At 37.6% G+C, this 20,277-nt stretch overlaps 1 protein-coding gene and 1 long non-coding RNA gene across 2 annotated transcripts in view; both read left to right on the forward strand.

Annotated features, from left to right (window-relative positions):
• Positions 1 to 20,277, forward strand: part of LOC126912125 (uncharacterized) — a 161,201-nt gene that overhangs the window by 39,660 nt on the left and 101,264 nt on the right. The window lies entirely within an intron of this gene.
• LOC118279627 (putative ATP-dependent RNA helicase TDRD12) lies at positions 1,197 to 8,176 on the forward strand. The gene is made up of 3 exons (XM_035599289.2): positions 1,197 to 1,687; positions 2,258 to 3,186; positions 3,994 to 8,176. Exons 1-3 carry the CDS (start codon positions 1,416 to 1,418, stop codon positions 8,028 to 8,030), a joined length of 5,238 nt encoding a protein of 1,745 aa, XP_035455182.2. The 5' UTR covers positions 1,197 to 1,415; the 3' UTR covers positions 8,031 to 8,176.

Raw genomic sequence — 20,277 nt, forward strand, 5'->3', positions numbered from 1 at the left:
ATACGAAAATAAAATTAAGTAACATAAGTTGGTCTAACAAAGTTAAAGAGAAAAATGATGAAAAGAACTTAGGGAAAGCATATTATTATGGAATTCATCTGGTTCATCCTAAATGGTCCGATAAATAACCCAAATAGTTGCAACTATGCGCTTTATAGTTGCAAAATGAGTAGATTTTGTATACTATTATTTATTTTTATTACGTCTTATACACAATACATATTTCCTATTGTTTACTCCTTTCTACGCCTTATAAGTAATTTCCGTTAATTTAATATCTATACTACGCACTACGAGGTCCACAGAATAGACTTGGATGTTATGCCGAAATGGACCCCATAAATCAAATTACAATTTGATGGAACGTATCTAACAAGTTTTAATTTATGCAAACGCTTCCACTGCATTTTATTGATCGACAATGATATGTAGAAAATCGTTTACCAATCCCTTGCTGATTTGGCGTGGCGTGGGTTCTGTAGGGTTACCTGACGTGTGCTAATAATCGTAAATTACGTACCTAGATGTACCATAAAATAAGTACAATGTACGATATGTAATGTATTTTATACACTGAAATCACGTCAATTTTCAAGTTTAAATCCTTCCTCGAATTAAAAGTAAAAAAATGAATAAGAAAGAAAAAGATAATCCAATACTTTGGAATCTCCTTTGAATCTAATCAAACTTTCGATAAAATTATTTGCATACATATTTAAGAACTAATTATTTTAAACTTGCGACCCACTCCAGCTTGGTATGGGAGCAATGGTGAGATATTATGCATGTATTATACATATAAATCTTCCTCTTGTATCACTATATCTATTAAAAAACTCGCATCAAAATCCGTTGCGTAGTTTTAAAGATTTAAGCATACTAAGGCACATAGGGACAGAAAAAGCGACTTCGTTCTTTACTATGTAGTGATTAAACCTTCAGTTAAAAGTTTGTTTTCTAATAAAAACCTAACACCCAATCCGAGCGCCTTAACGGCTAAGCCACGCCCCGCACCGCAAAGAGGGGGCATAGCGCTGCCGTATTGAAGGAAATATTAATTTAATTATAAGTAAATTTTCTTAAATTATTCTTAACAAATTATATCTAGTTTCACTAAATAACACCATTCGCATGGTATTGCTAAATTGTACGATAATAATGTACATTTTATACGATAATTGACTCTCAATCGTTTGGCAACACTAAAAAAATCGATTGCGGCAGTCGGGTGGGGCATCACTATTCACCGGTGCGTCTTCGGGTATCGAGAAGAATGGTTGAATTGAATCTTAACTTCATTTTCATTCGAATTTGACACCAATCGGCGGCAGCCGCATTTTGAAATGCTTACATTTGTTAAAAGTGCTATTTGTTGAAGTTCAACTGTATTTTAAGTTTTACAATTGTGATTCAAGATGGGGTCCGATTGTTACAAGGTGGATGTGGTTCACTATGTGAATCCACATTTGATTTGGGTGATAACTCGAAAACAAGGGGAGGGATCCCAGTTTTCCTTCGAACAAATCGGGTTGTATGGTGTTTTGCCGCAAAATGTGACTATAGACATGGATTGTGTGTTGAAAACTGAAGTCAGTGAGGACTGGCTGCCGGCGGCCGTGGTCGCGATGACCAAGTCTTTCCATGACGCCGACGAAGTCTGGTTCTCCCCTACCTTCATTGATAAAAAGTAAGTAATTTCTGTCACTTTTTTTTTTCGTAAATGTCCTTAATTTATACCTAATTAAATACCACGACGATTCTTGCTTGTTTTCCTATTAATCTTAATTTTCTTTTTATTAAATAAATATAGATAAAAATTGCCCTGTAAAACTGTTTTATTCTAAAATTAAAAATTTGCTGAATACAGCAATATAATCTTCTTTATATGTATAGGTATTTTATTACATATTATACTTAGATTCTATTTCTTATTCCTAGTTTTTTTAAGGAATTAAAGTTTGCCCTGACTTTTAATAATAATATTCTAGACGTAATACTTAAATATCAGTAACTAATGCACTTATTTAAAAAAAACATGGTGGCCTGCTGATTTAAAACACTCGCTTCTCACGCATGAAAATACAGGTTCGAAACTTAGCAACGGCACATCAAAGTGACTGTTTCCGAGTTATATGTAACTACTTTATAAAATTATTTGGACACCACTAACAAACAGTGAAGTAAAACATTGTGAAGAATATACCCTTCATTTCACACACACAAGGTCTTTCAGTAATGATATCCCCTTTGTCACCAGATCGTCCATCTTCGACGACAACACACACAAATTCGGTGACATATGCATCATCAGAAAAGATGGCAGTACCGCCAATTTAGCCGCCGAAATAGTCCAGTCTGGCTTTGCTTATATCAACGAGAATATATTTCATCAGAAGCTCGTTACTAGCACCCTGAAAACCAAACTTGGTTACGTTGCCGAGCACGATGTCTTAAAGAAACTCAAAGAAGGTTACTTGACCAGAGGTATACCTGAGAAAATATGGTTGCTAGTTCTGCAACGGCAAACATTAGTTTTCGAAGAAGCTCAACAATTAGAGGAGTCTATACGGAACCGAAAAATGGTTCTTCACGGTAATGAAAATCTTGAAACCGTTTTAAGGAACAAGATGAACGATTTGAAGCTCTGCAAAGATGTCGATGAGGTTTCTGCTGGTAGAGCCAATACTATAAGGCGTTTCAGACCTACCGCTGAGGCTACCAAAGATAACCAACCCAGTGTCAATTGGAAAAACAAGTTTGAGTGGCTAGCGCAGAAAGCAAGAGAAAATAGGAAACGCAGCAGCGAACCTGATTGCAATATGACTTTCTCCAGTGACGAAACAAACGTAAACTATGAAGAAAGGAAACCTTATCGCAATACTCGGAATGCGAATAATCGGAATTTTAGGAACAATAACGACAATTATCGTGATAACAGGAATGATCGTTTCAGTAATTCCGAAGTCTCCCAATCTTCTTCTAGCAGCGGTGTCCGTGATTTCCAACGTAACTCTTTTAACGATCACGATGACCAAGGTGATCAAAACAACCAGAGATATCATCTTAACAATCCGAGTAACTACAATGTCACCCAGACTAACTATGGGAACACCAGAAATAACTATCGTGGTAACCAGAATAACGATGGCAGCAACCAAAATTACAATCGTTATAACAGAAATCCTGGTGAGTGTTTATTTTCAATTTATTAATTATTACACTTTAAGTATGGTATAAGCCGGTAATCGAGCAGACGGATCACCTGATGGTAAGCAATCGCCACCGCCCATGGACACCCAAAACACCAGAGGCGTTACAAGTGCTTTGCTGGACTTTTGGGGGTTAGGAATTTCCGGGTTGTTGGGGGATTAGGAAGATTAGGAAGGGGGTAAGTTTTTAACTACTTTGGCGCAATTGAATAACATCATAACTTGTATATTTTACAAGCATAGCTTTTTGTAATCCCCATTTGTTGTAAATATTGAGAATTTGATGGATTGCTTTTCTCTAAGACTCTATTTCATCACCTTCATATAAGTGCCTGATAAACATATGTGACAGATAGTGCATACAAATTACATTCTTAAATTAATATTATGGGATACATAGTGGCTATCCAGACATTGTGAAACAAGTCTTAAATGTCTGTCTTTTTAGTAGTAATCATCAGCTGCCTCGTTGGCCGAGTGGTTGCAAGTGCGACTGCCGGGCAAGGGGTCTCGGGTTCGATTCCCGGGTCGGGCAAAGTATTACTGGGCTTTTTCGGTTTTTAGAAAAATTCTCAGTAGTAGCACGGAGTCTGGCAATGTGCCCGGTATATGGCAATAGGCTCACCACCTATTACATGGGACTTACAACATAAATTGTGAAAAGTGGGTGTACACAGAGGCATTACGTGGCAGAATGTGCACCTCTGCCTACCCCTTCGGGGATTAAAGGCGTGACGGTATGTATGTAAGTATGTCATCAGCTAATGTAATTTTTCAATTTTAGCTCGAAAACCCCCGAGGGGTCCTGACCAAGAAGCCAGGAACATAGCGTACGGTCCCGCTGGACTGTCCCATACCAAGTTCATGATTAAACCTCGTTCAGAAGACATAGAAGAAAGAAGAAGGACTGCAGAAGAAGCGAATATATGGCCAAACACAACTCCAGAGGTAAATTCTGAAATATCTAACTCAGAAACTGTAATGCGATGTGCCCAAAATGATAATGCTATAGCTCAACCACAGACTTCTACACAGACAAACAGACAGAAAAATAAAGCTTTAAAACTATTATTACACCGTAAACGCTTACTTCTGGCACAACAAAGGAAAGCTAATCCGGTTATTTCTAAGTTGGATAGTGACGATGATTTTGATGATGGTATGTCGGTTTTAGACCAGGAATTACGTGAGACTTATAAAAAAACCGATGAAAATCCAGTAGAAAACGTTGAAGTTGTAGGTAGACGCGAACAAGAAACGAATGTTAATCCGTACAGAAATTTGGACGGTACCATTTCCGTGTTCGTAGATAAGTTGACCACTCCAGTTCTTATGGTGCATACTAAGAAAGGTAATCGGGTGCAGCCAATCACTAACTTGAGAGATATACCGTTCGGTAACGATATACATTGGGCGCTTCGTGATATGTCTATTACAAGACCTATGAAGACGCAGACGGTCTCATGGATGTCCATATTACGCGGCCATAGCTTCTTTGTCGTGAGCCCCCATAAAAGTGGTACCACCATGGGGTATCTACCAGCCGTCTGCCGTCTGACCAGTGATTATAAAGAATCTAAAGACAAATGTCAATTAAGGTGCATTATCGTCTGTTCTACCTCTCGTTCTTTGGACCATGTCTTTCTCATGTGTAAAATTCTCGTTCGTAACGTAACAATCTTTGCGTGCCACGCTGGTGTCTCCGATTTGTTCATTACGACGTCTCTTTTAAACGGTTGTGATATTCTCGTGTGCACCCCTTCCATGCTTGTCCGACTTATGCAAAAAGACTTGTGTCTTGATCTCCACTATATCTCCACTTTTGTGATTGACGATTGTGAGTATATTTCGAGATTCTATACGAAAGAGATTAAGTACTGCGTGATGAAGGTACTAGATATCGTTAGGAAGCGGCCAAATAAAGAATGGAAGTGCCAATTTGTAGCTGTGTCGCGTATTTGGTGCGATGTCATGGCATCTCTTGCCAAGAAAGCCCCTGACTCCATAGTCTGCATCTCTGCTTTTGAAGAGTGTGTGCTTTACTCCAAAGCCGCTACTACAGTCGAGTTCCTCGCTGAAGAGAAAAAGGTAGCGTCTGTCATAAAATTCTTACAAGATATTGATAAATCTAAAAAGACTGTTATTGTATGTAAGTCTGATAATGAAGTAAAAACAATTGCGGATACTTTGATCAATCTAAAATATGTAGTATTCTCGTGTGATAGTACGATGACAGTAGAGGATCTGTATGCCTTGGATAAGGCGCTTAAAGAGTACCAAGAGCCAGTTCTAGGTCCAATTTTAGTCTGCTGTGACGGAAATTTGGCTCATTTGAACGTGTCTGACGCTCATTATTTAATACAGTATTCTTTGCCCAAGTTATTTTCCATGTTCTGCAATAGATTCGCAGTGTTAAACGATAATTATTCGTCTATTTTCAATGATAAAGAAAGTAGTGTGAAAATTAAAATATTGCTTGATAACAGTAATATTGAGGCTCTGCCAAAAATAATGCATTTTGTCAAGAGATGCGTGCGTGAAGTTCCACCGCATTTGAACGAAATAACCTCGAAAGTTGTAAAAGAGAAGAATTTATTGTTAGCCCAAGGTTTAGTGCCGATTTGCAAAATGCTTTTGACATTGGGAGAGTGTGGAAATTATTGGAATTGTAACGATAGACATCTTATGTTCGAAGAGTACGATACACCGAAAGAATGGCTGCCCAAAGATGGTGTTATTAATTTTAAAGTTATAAATTATCACTCAGCTGCTCACTACTCCGCTAGGCTCCTATCGTACGTAACTAGAGATAAACAAACCATATCATTCCCCCAGAATTATAGCTTACTTTCCCTTAAAATGGGGATGTACTATAGCAAGGAGTCTAATAAAAGACTTCACGGACTTTTAAAAACAGGAGATATTTGTGCGGTTACACTGAAGCAAAACCTATTCGTTCGCTGCCAAGTAATTAAAGTTATGAACTCTAAAGGAAGTAATGTATTGATTAAACTGATAGACGAAGAAATATACCAATATGTTTCTGATACGTCGTTGTACCATTTACCCGAGGAATTGAAAAAGATTGAGACTCACATTGTTAATGTTGCTCTGGCTAACATAAGACCTGAAGATAAAGATGTTACTTATTCACAATTAGCTGAAAAGCATGTTAGAAAGTTTATTGAAGAAAATGAAGACGTGTTTGTGAGAGGTCAAATAGCTATGGTTATAGGAAATACTGTTTTAGTAGAAAACTTGGAAGTCTGTCAAAATCTGTCTTCGTTAAACGAAGTGGTTGTGAAACATAATCTGCGCCAAGAACTGTTAGATGGGCACGCCGTACCCAGTCCTGATCATATAAATAACTTGAAGAACATATGTGATTTTGCTGTCATTAGTGGCGATAACAAAACAGGTGTTAAGGTTTCAAAACCAGCTAAACCCCTGCCAAAAGGCCGATGGGCTCATTTAGAAGACGACGTATTCTCATTAGTGATGTTTTTGAGCGCCGAAGATCCTAATCAATTCTTTGTCAGACATACAAAATTCGAGAAATGTCTCACTACACTCATAAATGATATCAAATTGTATGTAGCTGAGCATCCTGAACCTATAAAAGAGCTTGATAAAGGAGATATAGTCCTTGCTGAGCACCCAGATGATACTACATTTGAGAGGGCTAGAGTAGAGGGTAGCGTTACTAATGGAAAAGTTAAATGCTTCTTTGTTGACCTAGCGGAATGGTGGGAGGTTCCTGTAAAGAAAATTCTACCTATCACTGAGAAATTTATCAATCAATTGCCATTCCAAGCGATTGAATGTAGGTTGGTTGGTGTCAAACCATTCGGTGACAACTGGACAGATTTCACGACAAATTTCTTCACAAACTCATGCTTCGATGAGAATGATAAACATAAAATGTTATACACGAAGTACTTTAAAAAGGAAACGCCTACAGTAACGGAAGGCCACAAATATGGCGTCGTTCTAATCGATTCATATTCCGAGGAGGACATAATAATAAATCAAATGTTGATTGAAAAGAATTTGGCAGAAGAAAATGATGAGATAGAACTTTTAGATGATGTAGGATTCGAGAAGGAAGTGGAAGCCCCTTCTGCTTCGGACGACGATGAACCTAAACCAGCGATTAGTGATATCGATAGATCTATATTCTTAAGTAACACAGGCCAACGGCCGTCTCCTAATAACATTGTACGGTATGTACCGGTCATGGATTCTGATGATGAGGCTTATGAAGACTTTGACTTCGTGTCTGAGGATCCTGAGGCTCTGTTACCCGCACCACTGTCTCAAATAGTCAGTATAAAAGAGTTGCCCGATGCGGAGTGGTCTGAACAAGATGTTGCTTCACCTCTGACGTATGTTATGCCAGAGGGGACAAAGGAAGAGGAACTAGGTGACGATGATGAGGCTGACGATGAAGTGGTTGATGATTATGCGGTTGAGGATGATGAGGATGACGATGATATGTTTGACGATGATTTGGTTGAAGATAATGTGGTTGATGATGATGTGGTTGAGGATAACGTGATTGAAGATGGTGTTAATGTAAAAACCGAAAATGAGGACACAGAGAGTAATGCTACGGGCTCAGAAAACAATGCAGTCACCACAAAAGCTATTGTTGAAGAAGTTACAACTGACACTGTGGATAAAGTAAATAATACAGAGAATGAAAAAACAAAAAATACAGAGGACGAAAAAACAAAAAATACAGAGGACGAAAAAACAAATAATACAGAGGACGAAAAAACTGAAAATACAGAGGATGAAAAAAGAATACAGTGGATGTAGCAAAACCTACAGTTGAAGAAGTAAAAAAAACCGCAGAAGTGATATCAAAACCTACAGTGGAAGAAGTAAAAAAAACCGCAGAAGTCATTTGTAAACCTAAAGTTTTATGGTCACAAACACCAACAACTGTTACTCTGAAAATACAATTAGTCGTTGATCATTACGATTTGACTATCAAAGAGAGAGGTGTAAGCATGGCAGCGAAAGTCAACAACACATCATACGGGTTTGATATTGAACTATACGGCGTAGTAGATTTAAAGCAAAGCTCTCATACTAACAAGGGGCAATGTATATTCGTGAAGCTGTTTAAACGGAGGTCCCAAAAGTGGTTATCTCTCACGACAGACCGTAAGGTGCAGAAATGGATAGCGTATGATTTCGAGACGATCGAAGTATCATCAGATGAAGAATTTGAGGTTTTGGATCACTATCAGAAGATGCGTCATCACAAGGCAGATGACAGTGATAGTGATGATAGCTTTCACGACGATGCTACCTTCACTTACAAGAGCTATAGAAATTAACCTTTACTTATTTATAGGTCGGGCAAATTATTATTCGATTTTTCTAATATTTAGTTAAAAATCGCGGTTTACTGGTCGCACTCAGAGATATTTAATGATTACTTAAACTATTCCTTAGTAGTGATTTTGTATTTGAAAACAATTGCTAAGGACTGGGTTAAGTAACCATTAAATGACTTTGAGTACGGCAGTTACGTAAATTAATGATGAAAAGCTCTACTAGTTTCGAGTCACAGATACGTAGGATTCGCGACGCCGCTTCTGCGCACGCTGATCATGATGAAGAGTCCCTCTGTGACTCGAAATTAGTAGAGCTTTTCTCCATTAATTTATGTGTAAACAGTGATTTTTAGTTTATTATTAGATTCTTGTAAATATTAGCTTTTATAAATATTAATGTTTTTTCTCCTTCTGTTTTGTGCATCCTGCATTCAACTGCTTTCTATATTGTGCGTCCAATCTACATTATTATATTTGGACGAATTGGTTTTATTCTTTTTATTAAATAATTTCAAACTACTCTCGACTGCCTCTTTGGTCGAGTGGTCGTAAGTGCGACTTGCCGGACAAGTGGTTAGTAGATAGTAGATTTCCAAGTCGGGCATATTACTGGTCTTTTTCGGATTTTCGAAAATTTCTACGTTGTAGTAATTGTGTTCAATATATGGGAATAGGCTCATCTTCTATTACATGGGACTTTAACACAAATGGTGAAAAGTGGATGTACATTGTATAGCGGCATTACGTGCCGTAATGTGCACCTTTGCCTATCCCTTGGGGATAAAAGGTGCGACGTTGCAAATATCCTCTACTGTCATCTTCGCGTCTAGTCAGATTTCTTGCCAAACTCTATTTAAATTAACTTTTCGATCGTGTATAATACCAAGATTGACTCTGCATGATCTGTAGTTTATACTCATTACAGTAAAATATTTAGGTTTGAATAGTTTTTCCCTTTGGGATCAAACTAAGGGATCCTCTGGATCAATAGAGTTTTATTGAACAATTTCGCCTTTAAAAGTTACCTGTAATCGTAGCCTTAAATCCAGAGCTGCGGACCACCTAGCAGGCTTGCCGGGGCTCCGCTTCGAAAAGCAGAGCAAGAGTCTAACGCTCCGACTCGCCTCGCACAAGGCGGGAGAAATCATTGGATGATTTACCCCTTAAAAAGTCTGCTATATTAAATTCGGACAGTTTTATAATTTGTCTGATGTATGACAGTTGTACGTACCAACGAAACAGTAACTATAATACGAATGCCTCTGCCTACCGATTAGGAGTGTTGTTTATAACCAAAATGCATTTTAATCCTAATAAAATAAGGCTCCAAAGCGTTTCGCATTTGTGACCTAAAAAGTTGAGATGATTCAAGTCTATGAAGATTTAGGTTTCTAGTACATATTTTAAAGCTATGACTACTTTTAGCGGCGAATTTTTTTATGTGGGAGAACCATACTTCGGCACGATTGGGTCCCGGACCTGCGCGCTTACTCTTGAAACCAATCTCAATATGGAATCGATGCAATTTCAATCCAATAATATCTCAATAATTATTCAATGTCAAAACTATACAACCCCAATCGTAGCTGTTAAAATAGCATTCAGAGTACGGAATATAAAGCCAAACTCAATACTATTTAGTTCATTCAATTATCACGCAATACGTGTTGTCACTCAAGAGTCCGTTCACAATATCAATGTTGATCGATCGGAATTGGATTCAAGAGTAAGCCCCTTCAAACCACCACGTGTGAGTGAGGTTACCGGAGGCCCAATCTAAATCCCAATCTTGCACAAATACAGTGAAACCTTGTTAAGTGAGACTTCAAGGGACCTGCAAATTGGTATCACTTATAGAGGTATTCCATAATTCCACTAACCCAATGTCTCAGATAACCAGGTGTAAATAGATATTTGTACGCATTGGTACGCATCGCACGTAGGCATTTCTTATGATGCGGTCCGTACGATGCGGATCAGTGGACGCAGTTGTATGAGTTTCTATACAAGACAAACTAAATTCCGTTGCGTGCGATGCGTACGATGCGGACCTGTGGACGCTTACCATTACACCGCGATTTACATTATGACGTCATCTAACAACGCCATCTAGTTCAGTTCAATAGAACTTCTTAACTACGAACAGTCATTTTATTTTTTAACTTATTTTTTTATGTATGCATGGTAGTTGTAAGTAAGTACATATATTAGTTGTAAATATTTATTAATGTTTTATCAAAACATGACATATTTTTTAGTTGCGTGTGTGGTATGTATGGGTGTGTAAAAAAAGGTTTTTTTGAAAACCATTTAATTTTTTATTCTTGTTGTTTTTTTTCTTAATTTTATTATCTAACAGGTCATGTTGATCGATGTTAGTCTGTTTGCATTTGTCTGTCTGTCAGTCAGTCAGTCTTTAAACTTTAAGTTCCTAAGTACAATCTTAAGTTACTAATGTCCGTCTTTCCTAAATTTTAATAAACTTCTAAACTAAGATAGGCGACGTTTAAGGTCACTTTAATTTTTACCAAACTATAAGTAGAAGTTAGGGGTTAGTTCCCGCGGACTACCTAGCGGTTTACCGGGGCTCCGGCTCGAAAAGCAGGAGTAAGAATGAGGTGGTTTTTAGTCACTAAGAGTCTGACACTCTGTCGCCTTGCCCAAGGCGGTAGAAGTCATAGGATGATTTCCCCCCTCAAGAAACAAGAGGGGATTAGTTTAGGTGCTACGTCAGTCTAAAGTAACTTTAGTCAAAGTGATATTTTAGGATTGGTTTGTCAAAACGGCCTAAATTTATTATTGATAGGATCATTTTGAGGTTAGAAAACTCAAAAAAAAGCCAAAATGTTATATTTTTGTTTCTTTATTTTCATTTTGTTTTAATAAATAGTATGAAAAGCTTATTTGGTTATTATTGTTTATTTATTTTTACTAACTGTCATGCATTATTAACATAACCTTATCTAACGCTTCTTTACCCCGATGGGGTAGGCAGAGGTGCAAATATTTTGTACATTACTGGGCCTATTTAGTATGAGACATGAGTACTAAATTAATTAGAATAGGGCAATAACTGAGAATCTTGCTATATCGACTCTGTGATATAATTTTATTATAACTTTCGTGAGACATATTAAATTAATTACTATGTTATCGGCTTACTCACGTAACGTTTTGACGAGGAACTCGACTGGCATGACAGTCGCCGCGTCGTATGTCGCGGAATGCTGCTCATGAATATGAGCCTCTAGCGTGGCTGGAAACTAGTCGAGTTCCTCGTCAAACATTTAAGTGAGTAAGCCAGCATAATAATTCACTCTGTGATAGGTATATTTCAAAACGAAAATTTTCAATATGCACATTTTCCTGCAACACTTTCCTAAACCGGTAATCGAACTCAAAATCTCGTAATAAGCAATCTCTATCTTGGAACCATTCTCACTCAACTATAAGACTACTATGAAACATTTTTTATTATTATTCAATTCACTCAATTGATTTAAATTATATGTACACTAAGTACATTCAGTAAAGACAATATAAAATTTTAAAAAGCAAAATTTGTGTATGGGCAATACTGATACGACGAACCGCTTCGAGAAAAGGTAGGCCCTTGCACTTGGCTTGGCTCGTCTTGGCGGGGGGCATTCCCGTGCCCCAAGATTCAAAGTCATCGCATACATTACTACCTACATATACAACCACAAAAAATAGAAATAGACCGTCAATCTGTCCGTCAGTAAAGCGATCTTTCGCGTCCGGCTTAGGTTCAAGCCATGGTGCGGACTGAGGGGGCTGGGTTGCCGTCTCCTCCTTTTGCGAAGCAGTCATGATAGCTAACGCGACACACGAATGGTGCAGTGCCTCAACGTTATTATTCGTGAAACGAAACAAGAGTGCGTTCGGTGCTCTGATTGGTTATTACATTTGGGGCGGCCAATCATAGCACCGTAATATAATAAATAATATGTGAGATAAAACGACTGGGTAAGGCAATAGGTATTACCTGAGATCAAAATGCACTGTTCTCTGTGTTCGTATAATCTTTCAACACAGTCTTCTTGCCTATAGTTCTATTATAACTTTCATGAGACATACTAAATTAATTATTATGGCTATCGGTTTACTCACGCTGACATTAAGTTGCAAGACTGCCCAATACAATGTTGGGTTAATTACCGAATAGACTGAGTTTGAAATCGATACTGCATTGAAGTTACGATGTCGCAGCGGCGCCGTAGCAGTAACAGTCTGTTAATGAAAGTTTCCTTGTGACGTGGTGGTTTTTAGTCCAATAAGAGTCTGACACTCCCTCTCGCCTCGCTCAAGGCAGGAGAAGTCATTGGATGATTTTCCTCCCTTAAAAAAGTAGGTTGTCTGTTCCGCAAATATCTTCAACCGATTGAGCTGATTTTGCATACTCGTTTCGTTTGCATGATTGTAAATGCTTAGCTGTTGTAAAATCTTGTCGTGAAATTAGGTGTACTTACCGTAACGTGGAGATGTGGACATATCTCTTATTTATTTATTTATTTAATTCAAAAGTTACAACGGTAGACAACCAATTAAAGCAACTTACATACATAACTAAAACATATTAATTCCGTATATACAATGTGATAGGGGTGAGACTTCTAACCCGTTAAGGCTGAGTACTACATCTAATTTTATCGACAAAATAAATAATATGGGAGGTTGAACCCCCAATTGAAAATATTGAAAAATAGCGATTTTTTCGGTAAAAATAATTCAGAAATGATTTTTTTTTTCTCACCAAAACATTATCAAACATGAAAAAAGTAATGAATTAGTTAGCCAAGGTTATTAGCTACCGTTTGTCGTTTTTTTTTGTTTCTACGACGCATACAACCTTTGATATAAAAAAAAGTAAAAAAAGTATTAAAATAGCCATAACATTTAGGGAAGGGATTCGACCCTTTCGACCCCCGACTTTTGTCGATAAAATTAGATGTAGTACTCAGCCTTAACGGGTTAGAAGTCCCACGCCTATCACATTGTATAGTATCCCCTTCAGATTTTAAGAAAAAAACTATTTTTTTTTATTTTTTCTTTTGTCCTTGAAGGTGCAAGAGAGTACTAAGTTCAAAAACCTGCTCCTGCGCATACAACGCAGTCGAGAGGTATGTGGAAGCCGCTTCGTGGACAGTTTTCATTGTTTCTAAGCGAAATTTAAGAATTTCTCTTCATAGTTAAGCCTTAGTACGAGTCTGCTTTAACGAAAACGACACAAAAACGGTGCTCTGATTGGTCGGTGCGAAAAAACCAACCAATCAGGACGCCCAAATCAAAACGAAACGAGACCGCGTTCGGCGCTCTGATTGGCCGGTGCGAAAAAACCAACCAATCAGAGCGCGAACGCGGTCTCGTTTCGTTTTCGTTTAACGTGAAGCAAACTCGTACTAAGGGTACTTTTCTAATGAATGTCCCTTTTGTTTATGAAAGTGAGTGCACAAAGAATGAACCTATATATGTATTTGTGCACTATAAATAATATCTACTACGTAATTGGTTAGTTCTCTCTTAAATTCGACCGCCATTACAGAATTTGGTTAGGAGACATATTATAAACATACAGTATTATTTAGACTGCCTCGTTGTGTCGCAAGTCGTAAGTGCGACTGCCGGACAAGGGGTTTCGGGTTCGATTCCCGGGTCGGACAAAGTATTACTGAGCTTTTTTCGGTGTTTCGAAAATTTCTCAGTAGTAGCACGGAGTCTGGAATTGTGTCCCGTATATGGCAATAGGTTCACCCCCTATTACATGGGACTTATAATTTCAAATAATTCACGTGTGTAAGCAGTATTTATAAAATTAGGTTTTTTGATAGAATTCGTATACTTATATGATTATTAATCTTTAATATTTTAGGTGTAATGACGTGTCAGATTTACCACCGTACTCAGAGTCATTTAATGATTACTTAACCCAGTCCTTAGCAATTGTTTTCGGTATAAAATCGTTACTAAGGAATAGTTTAAGTAATCATAAAGGTAACAGACCCGCATCGTACGCGTTCCGTATGACGTCATCGGTACGCATCGCATGTAGGCATTGCTGATGATGCGGTCCGTACGATGCGGATCAGTGGACGCAGTTGTATGAGTTTCTATACAACACAAACTAAAATCCGTTGCGTGCGATGCGTACGATGCGGATCTGTGGACGCTTACCATTAATGGTTACTTAACCCAGTCCTTAGCAATTGTTTTGGAAAAAGATCTTTACTAACGAATAGTTTAAGTAATCATTGAATGTCTTGAGTAGGGCAGTTAGGTTATAATAATTGTAGATTTTTTTCTCGTCTTATTGGGTGTGTTATTTCTATAATACTTTATGGTAGTATTGATATAAAGAGCTCAAACTTAAATGGACGTTAAACGCAAAAGTTTAACTTAAAGTACTTAGTACTATTTTAAAGCAGCATAATATACTTTATAATATCTCTATACATATAAATCAATTACTGTTCGTTAGTCTCGCTAAAACTCGAAAACGGCTGGACCGATTTGGCTAAATTTGGTATTGACTTTTTTGTAGACTAGCGACCCGCCCCAGCTTCGCATGGGTGCAATTGAGATATATTATGCATGTATTATACATATAAAACTTCCTCTTGAATTACTCTATCTATGAAATAAAAACCGCATCAAAGTCTGTTGCGTAGTTTTAAAGCTTTATGCATACAGAGGGATATGGGGACAGAAAAAGCGACTTTGTTTTATACTATGTAGTGATGTCCAAGGAAGGTTTAAAAGGTGAGAAACATATGTTTGAGGCGATGCGAAGTTTGCCGGGCCAACTAATATTGTGTTATAGCTATCTTGAAATATAAATCGAGCATTATCAAGCATAAACAAGTTTCCCTGAGTTAGATATTTTACATGGTAATTTAGACATTATATAAAAGTGATAATAATGACATTCCGTACCCTTTATGACCCTGTTTTAATAGGGATGATGACGGGGTATGAAAATTAAAAATCTATTTAGTTCGTCAGTTAAGTAATGAAAAAATATTAGACACGTATTTTTTTTTATTTTGTCATATAAGATAACAATACTTAGATAAAACGAATAAAAGTTTAGGAATGGAAGCAAATACGTCATTTCTACGTATAAAACGTACCTAGAAGTAACGTTACGCGATATTTTAATTCAATATATCGTCGAAAGTATTTGTTTCCGTAAGAAAATAAAAAATACGTGTCTAATGTTTTAAAATAATCTACAAGACGGACATTAAAATTAAAATTAGTCATCTAACCTAACATATCTTTATATTCCAATGTTTTATTACCAAAGGTTTGAACCAAATATGGTACATATATGAAAAAAAAGCATTCCAAAAAACGAAAACTTAGTTTTTTCAAGTTAGTTTTATATTATAAGTATCTGATAAGTATAACTGACAGATAGTACATTACTAAAAGTTGTTATTTGGAAATTGTGATGAAGGATAATGGATTTTGAAAGACTGATTGATACTGGAATGTTGGAAAGTATTGCTCAAAGAGACGGCCTAGTTTGTATTTGGTAAAGGCATTTTTTAAAATGTACTATCAGTCTTTGTGATTTGAAATATTTGTGTGTATTAAGGTACTTGTTTATTGTACCTATTTATTAGAAGTTAGTATTAGATTTCTATAAGCAGTTTGACTATGATGGTGTTGCTTATAACATAATGGATCGATGTGAATTGTTTTTAAAACAATAGTAATAATAACAAATCATAATGATGATGATATATTATAATGATAGCACTTTTCTGTGCTATTAGTAGTTAAAGCGCCCTAGACTAGCATCTCATAGGCGCCCCTTTTCATTAGTGAAGGATATTTAAACACGTGATTATACTCATTAGTTTTATTTTTAATACAATAACAAAACAACTAAATATCGCGCGCGCTTGCTTTCGCGTGATCAGCTGGTAGCAGCGAGGCGCCCGCGGTATTGGAAGGCAAGTACGTATTTTGGAACTTGACACGCGCGTGCTAATGAGGTATTGTTGTTTTTGTTATTGTGATAAAAATGAAACTAATCAGTATATAATAATAGTTTCTTTGGCAAAGTTGTTTGTAATCATGAGTACAATCACGTGTTTAAGTATCGTTCACTAATTACAAGTCACCCTACAATATCCTGAGCCCTACTGGAGGTTAGTTGATGTTCATAAAAAAGAGAGTCAGACTCTTACTGACTAAAAACCACCCCGTTCCTTCTCCTTTGAGCCGAAGCCCCGGTAACTTTTTACGTCCGCAGCTCCGAATCGGGCATCAGCCTTACTGGGCCCCATCTGTGGTGGTCTGACTCTTTGAACCTACTCGTGTCCCTACAGTTTGTTTGTAAACAATTCACATCGATTTTGGTCTAAGTATAATCATACTTTATTATCTATAAGTAAATAAGTATACTTAATCGATGTATTGAAAAACATGACATGTATCTTAGCTCGTAAGGTAGTATTTTGTGAATCTTATATGTGAAACTGATAATCTCCTTTTTTTGGAAGTCGGTTAAAAAAAATCGTAGAAATGAAAAGTACATTATGTTTTTAGTTCTATAAGATTACTAGTCGATCTATGTGCTGTGTTCAAACGATGAAGAATTCGAAATTACTTCAGTAACCTTAGTACAAGTTTGCTTTAGGTCAAAGTTAACGAAAAGAGAGAGTTCGGCGCTCTGATTGGCCGGCTAGAATAAACCAACCAATCAGAACGCAGAATTAAGGAAACTTATACTAATGGTACAGTTATATATTTTTTGTGATATTCTAAATTAAGTTTTTTTTTAAGTTTCAAAATTCTTGTTTGACATTTTAGGGCCTGTTTCAAATTGTCTAATTAGGTTCTGTCAGTCTAACTGACGGATAATTTGTGGCCAAATGCTGTGCAATGTGTCGCTGGTTCGATTCCTAGATCGACAAATTATTGTTGATCTGGGTCTGGGTGTGATATGTATGTGATATGAATATAAAGTGATGGTAAATAAACGCACGACGATATAAGAGAAAATCTCTTAGTGTGTTTTGTTAAGAAAATAATATCTAAATTATATAAGGTGTTCTAAAAGTATCTGCCACGGCTTTAATGAGAGGTTGTGTTGTGTTTGAAGTAGTAAATATAAATGAATGATTATGAGTTTTTTTTTCGTACAAAATATCTACGTATTATGCGTTTGTTATGAAAGAGCTATCTCTTTCACCGTCTCGTTTGTAGAGTAACAACTACTTAATCTCAAATTGAATTAACCGGTCCAGGGTACGAAATTTCTTCACTATTGTAATCTTCAAACACAACACTTTTTGGAAAATCATCCAATGACTTCTCCCGCCTTGAGTGAGACGAGAGGGAGTGTCAGACTCTTACTGACTAAAAACCACCCCGTTCCTTCTTCTGCTTTTCGAGCCGGAGCCCCGATAAGCCCGCTAGGTAGTCCGCAGCTCCGGTCAAACACAACACTACCTCCCATTAAAGCCGTGGCAGATACTTTTAGAACACCTTTATATTATAAAACAGGCCCTAACTATCCAAATTATGCTTTATAAAAGTAGTGACATATTTTTGGAATCTCGATGTGATCGTAGTATCAATATTAATAAGAAAATGACTCAAATTTTTCTTGTAGCGTTTAAGAAATCTGGTAGATGTAAGCTTAGTTGTAAGATTTTCGATGCATATATCTTCTTGATGTGTATACAACTTGGGTGTTTAGTAATATATTCCTTTTGATAATAAGAAGTTGTTTTATTTACCTATATTTTTTATGGTATAAGCCGGTAAACGAGTAGACGGATCATCTGATGGTAAGCAATCACCGCCGCCCATGGACACACGAAACACTAGAGGCGTTACAAGTGCGTTGCCGGCCTTTTGGGGTAAGGAATTTAAGGGTTATTGGGGAATCAGGGATTGGGAAGGCCCAATTACGGCCTTCGGTAACCTTATTCACACAACGGAACGCAAGCGTTGGTTCACGCCGGTTTTCTGAGAGGCCGCATTATTACTCCGGTCGAGGCGGCCTAGCAGTACCGAAGCATGACCTTCTCACACTTGATCTACACTAATGACACTACATGCCTGTAATATCAACAGCCCGTCTTCTGCTGGACAATGAGACTCCTTTATATTTATTTATTTATTTTACTCTTCATGCACATGAATGTGTACATAGGTGGGCTTAATGCCGTAGGCATTTTCTACCAGCCAAACCTTTAGGTGGTGCAATGAGAAACCAGTGGTAGGTGCATGGAGCAAGTAAGTACGGAAAAGCTCAGATGGAAAAATAGAATATACTTACTTATACAAATATATACCAATATATATTTAAATAATATGGAAAAATAATAAACCTACATAATAACATTACATATACTATTTACATATACTTAATATATACATACTACTTATATCATGATGAAGACTCTGACAACCTCTTCAGAAGAAGCTCCCGAACTCTCCGCTTGAACATCAAACGACTAGACAGCATCCTGACATCGGTGGGGAGCGCGTTCCACAGCAAGATAGATTGGATAAAAAAGAAGAATGAAGAAATTTTGTGTGATGTGTAGGACATTGAAGGAGACGGTTATTAGAAGAGCGTAGATATTTGCTGTGGTTGGCGCAAGTGTATTGAAAGAGAGAGGATAGATAGCTAGGCGAAGAAGGTGAATCGAGGAAGGAGTAAAGTGTGGTAAGCGCCCTTTGCTCCCTGCGCTGGCGTATGGGCAGCCACTGTAATTGCAACCGATGTGCAGAAACGTGATCATATTTACGCAGGTTGAAAACGAATCGAATGCAGTTATTCAGAAGTCGGTCCAGTTTATTGAGGAGATCTGCATTCAGGTCGTAATAACAAACATCCGCATAATCAATAATAGGGAACAATAAGGTCTGCACTAGCATTGACTTGGTGGTAGACGGAAGCAAGTTTTTAACGCGATAAAGAGACCGCAGTGATCCGGTGACCTTTTTGCACACACTGGTGACTTGTGCATGCCAGTTCAAATTGCTGTCAATGAGCAAGCCGAGATCCTTGACATCACCACTGAACGGCACGATCGCACCGTCGAAGACAACAGGCGGCAGGGATGCAATGTCAACCTTACTCAGAGACCGGGAGCTTCCGATGATGATCGCCTGGCATTTGTTGGGGTTCACTGCGATACCAAACCGCGCCGACCAGCTGCTGATGGCAGACAAGTCATCATTGATTTTGCAGATGGCGCTCGGCAAGTCGTCAAAGCCGGCCTGACAGTAAAGTTGCAAGTCGTCGGCATACAGATGGTACGAACACTGAAGTTCTGAGGTGATTAGATTAATAAAGATAGAAAATAAGAGAGGTGAAAGTATGCCGCCTTGAGGAACGCCAGCTTTTAATTCGCGCCAATTTGATGTTGAGTCACCATGTTTGACCGACTGCTGACGCTCCTGAAGATAAGAAGAGAACCATTCCAGTGACTCGCCAGAGACCGTAAGGTGGGATAGGATAGCTAAAAGGATGTCGTGACTGACCATATTGAAGGCATTCGAGAAGTCAACCAAAACCAGAACTGTGGCTCTGGTATTCTCGAAGCCGGTTCTAATATCGCCAGTCACTTTAAGGAGGGCTGAAGTAGTGCTGTGGCCTGGTCTGAAGCCAGATTGTAATGGACTAATTAGTCCATTTCTGTATACGAAACTCGAAAGTTGTTTATGTACGC

This window comes from Spodoptera frugiperda, chromosome 22 (genome assembly GCF_023101765.2).
Source record: "Spodoptera frugiperda isolate SF20-4 chromosome 22, AGI-APGP_CSIRO_Sfru_2.0, whole genome shotgun sequence".
Classification (NCBI taxonomy): Eukaryota; Metazoa; Arthropoda; class Insecta; order Lepidoptera; family Noctuidae; genus Spodoptera; species Spodoptera frugiperda.

What these genes read in the sequence shown, in the direction of transcription:
- LOC118279627 (XM_035599289.2), top strand. Translation starts at nt 1,416, where the DNA reads ATGGGGTCCGATTGTTACAAGGTGGATGTGGTTCACTATGTGAATCCA. An exon ending in CCTACCTTCATTGATAAAAA is followed by an intron (nt 1,688 to 2,257) that starts GTAAGTAATTTC and finishes CTTTGTCACCAG; the next exon opens with ATCGTCCATCTTCGACGACA. An exon ending in TCGTTATAACAGAAATCCTG is followed by an intron (nt 3,187 to 3,993) that starts GTGAGTGTTTAT and finishes TTTCAATTTTAG; the next exon opens with CTCGAAAACCCCCGAGGGGT.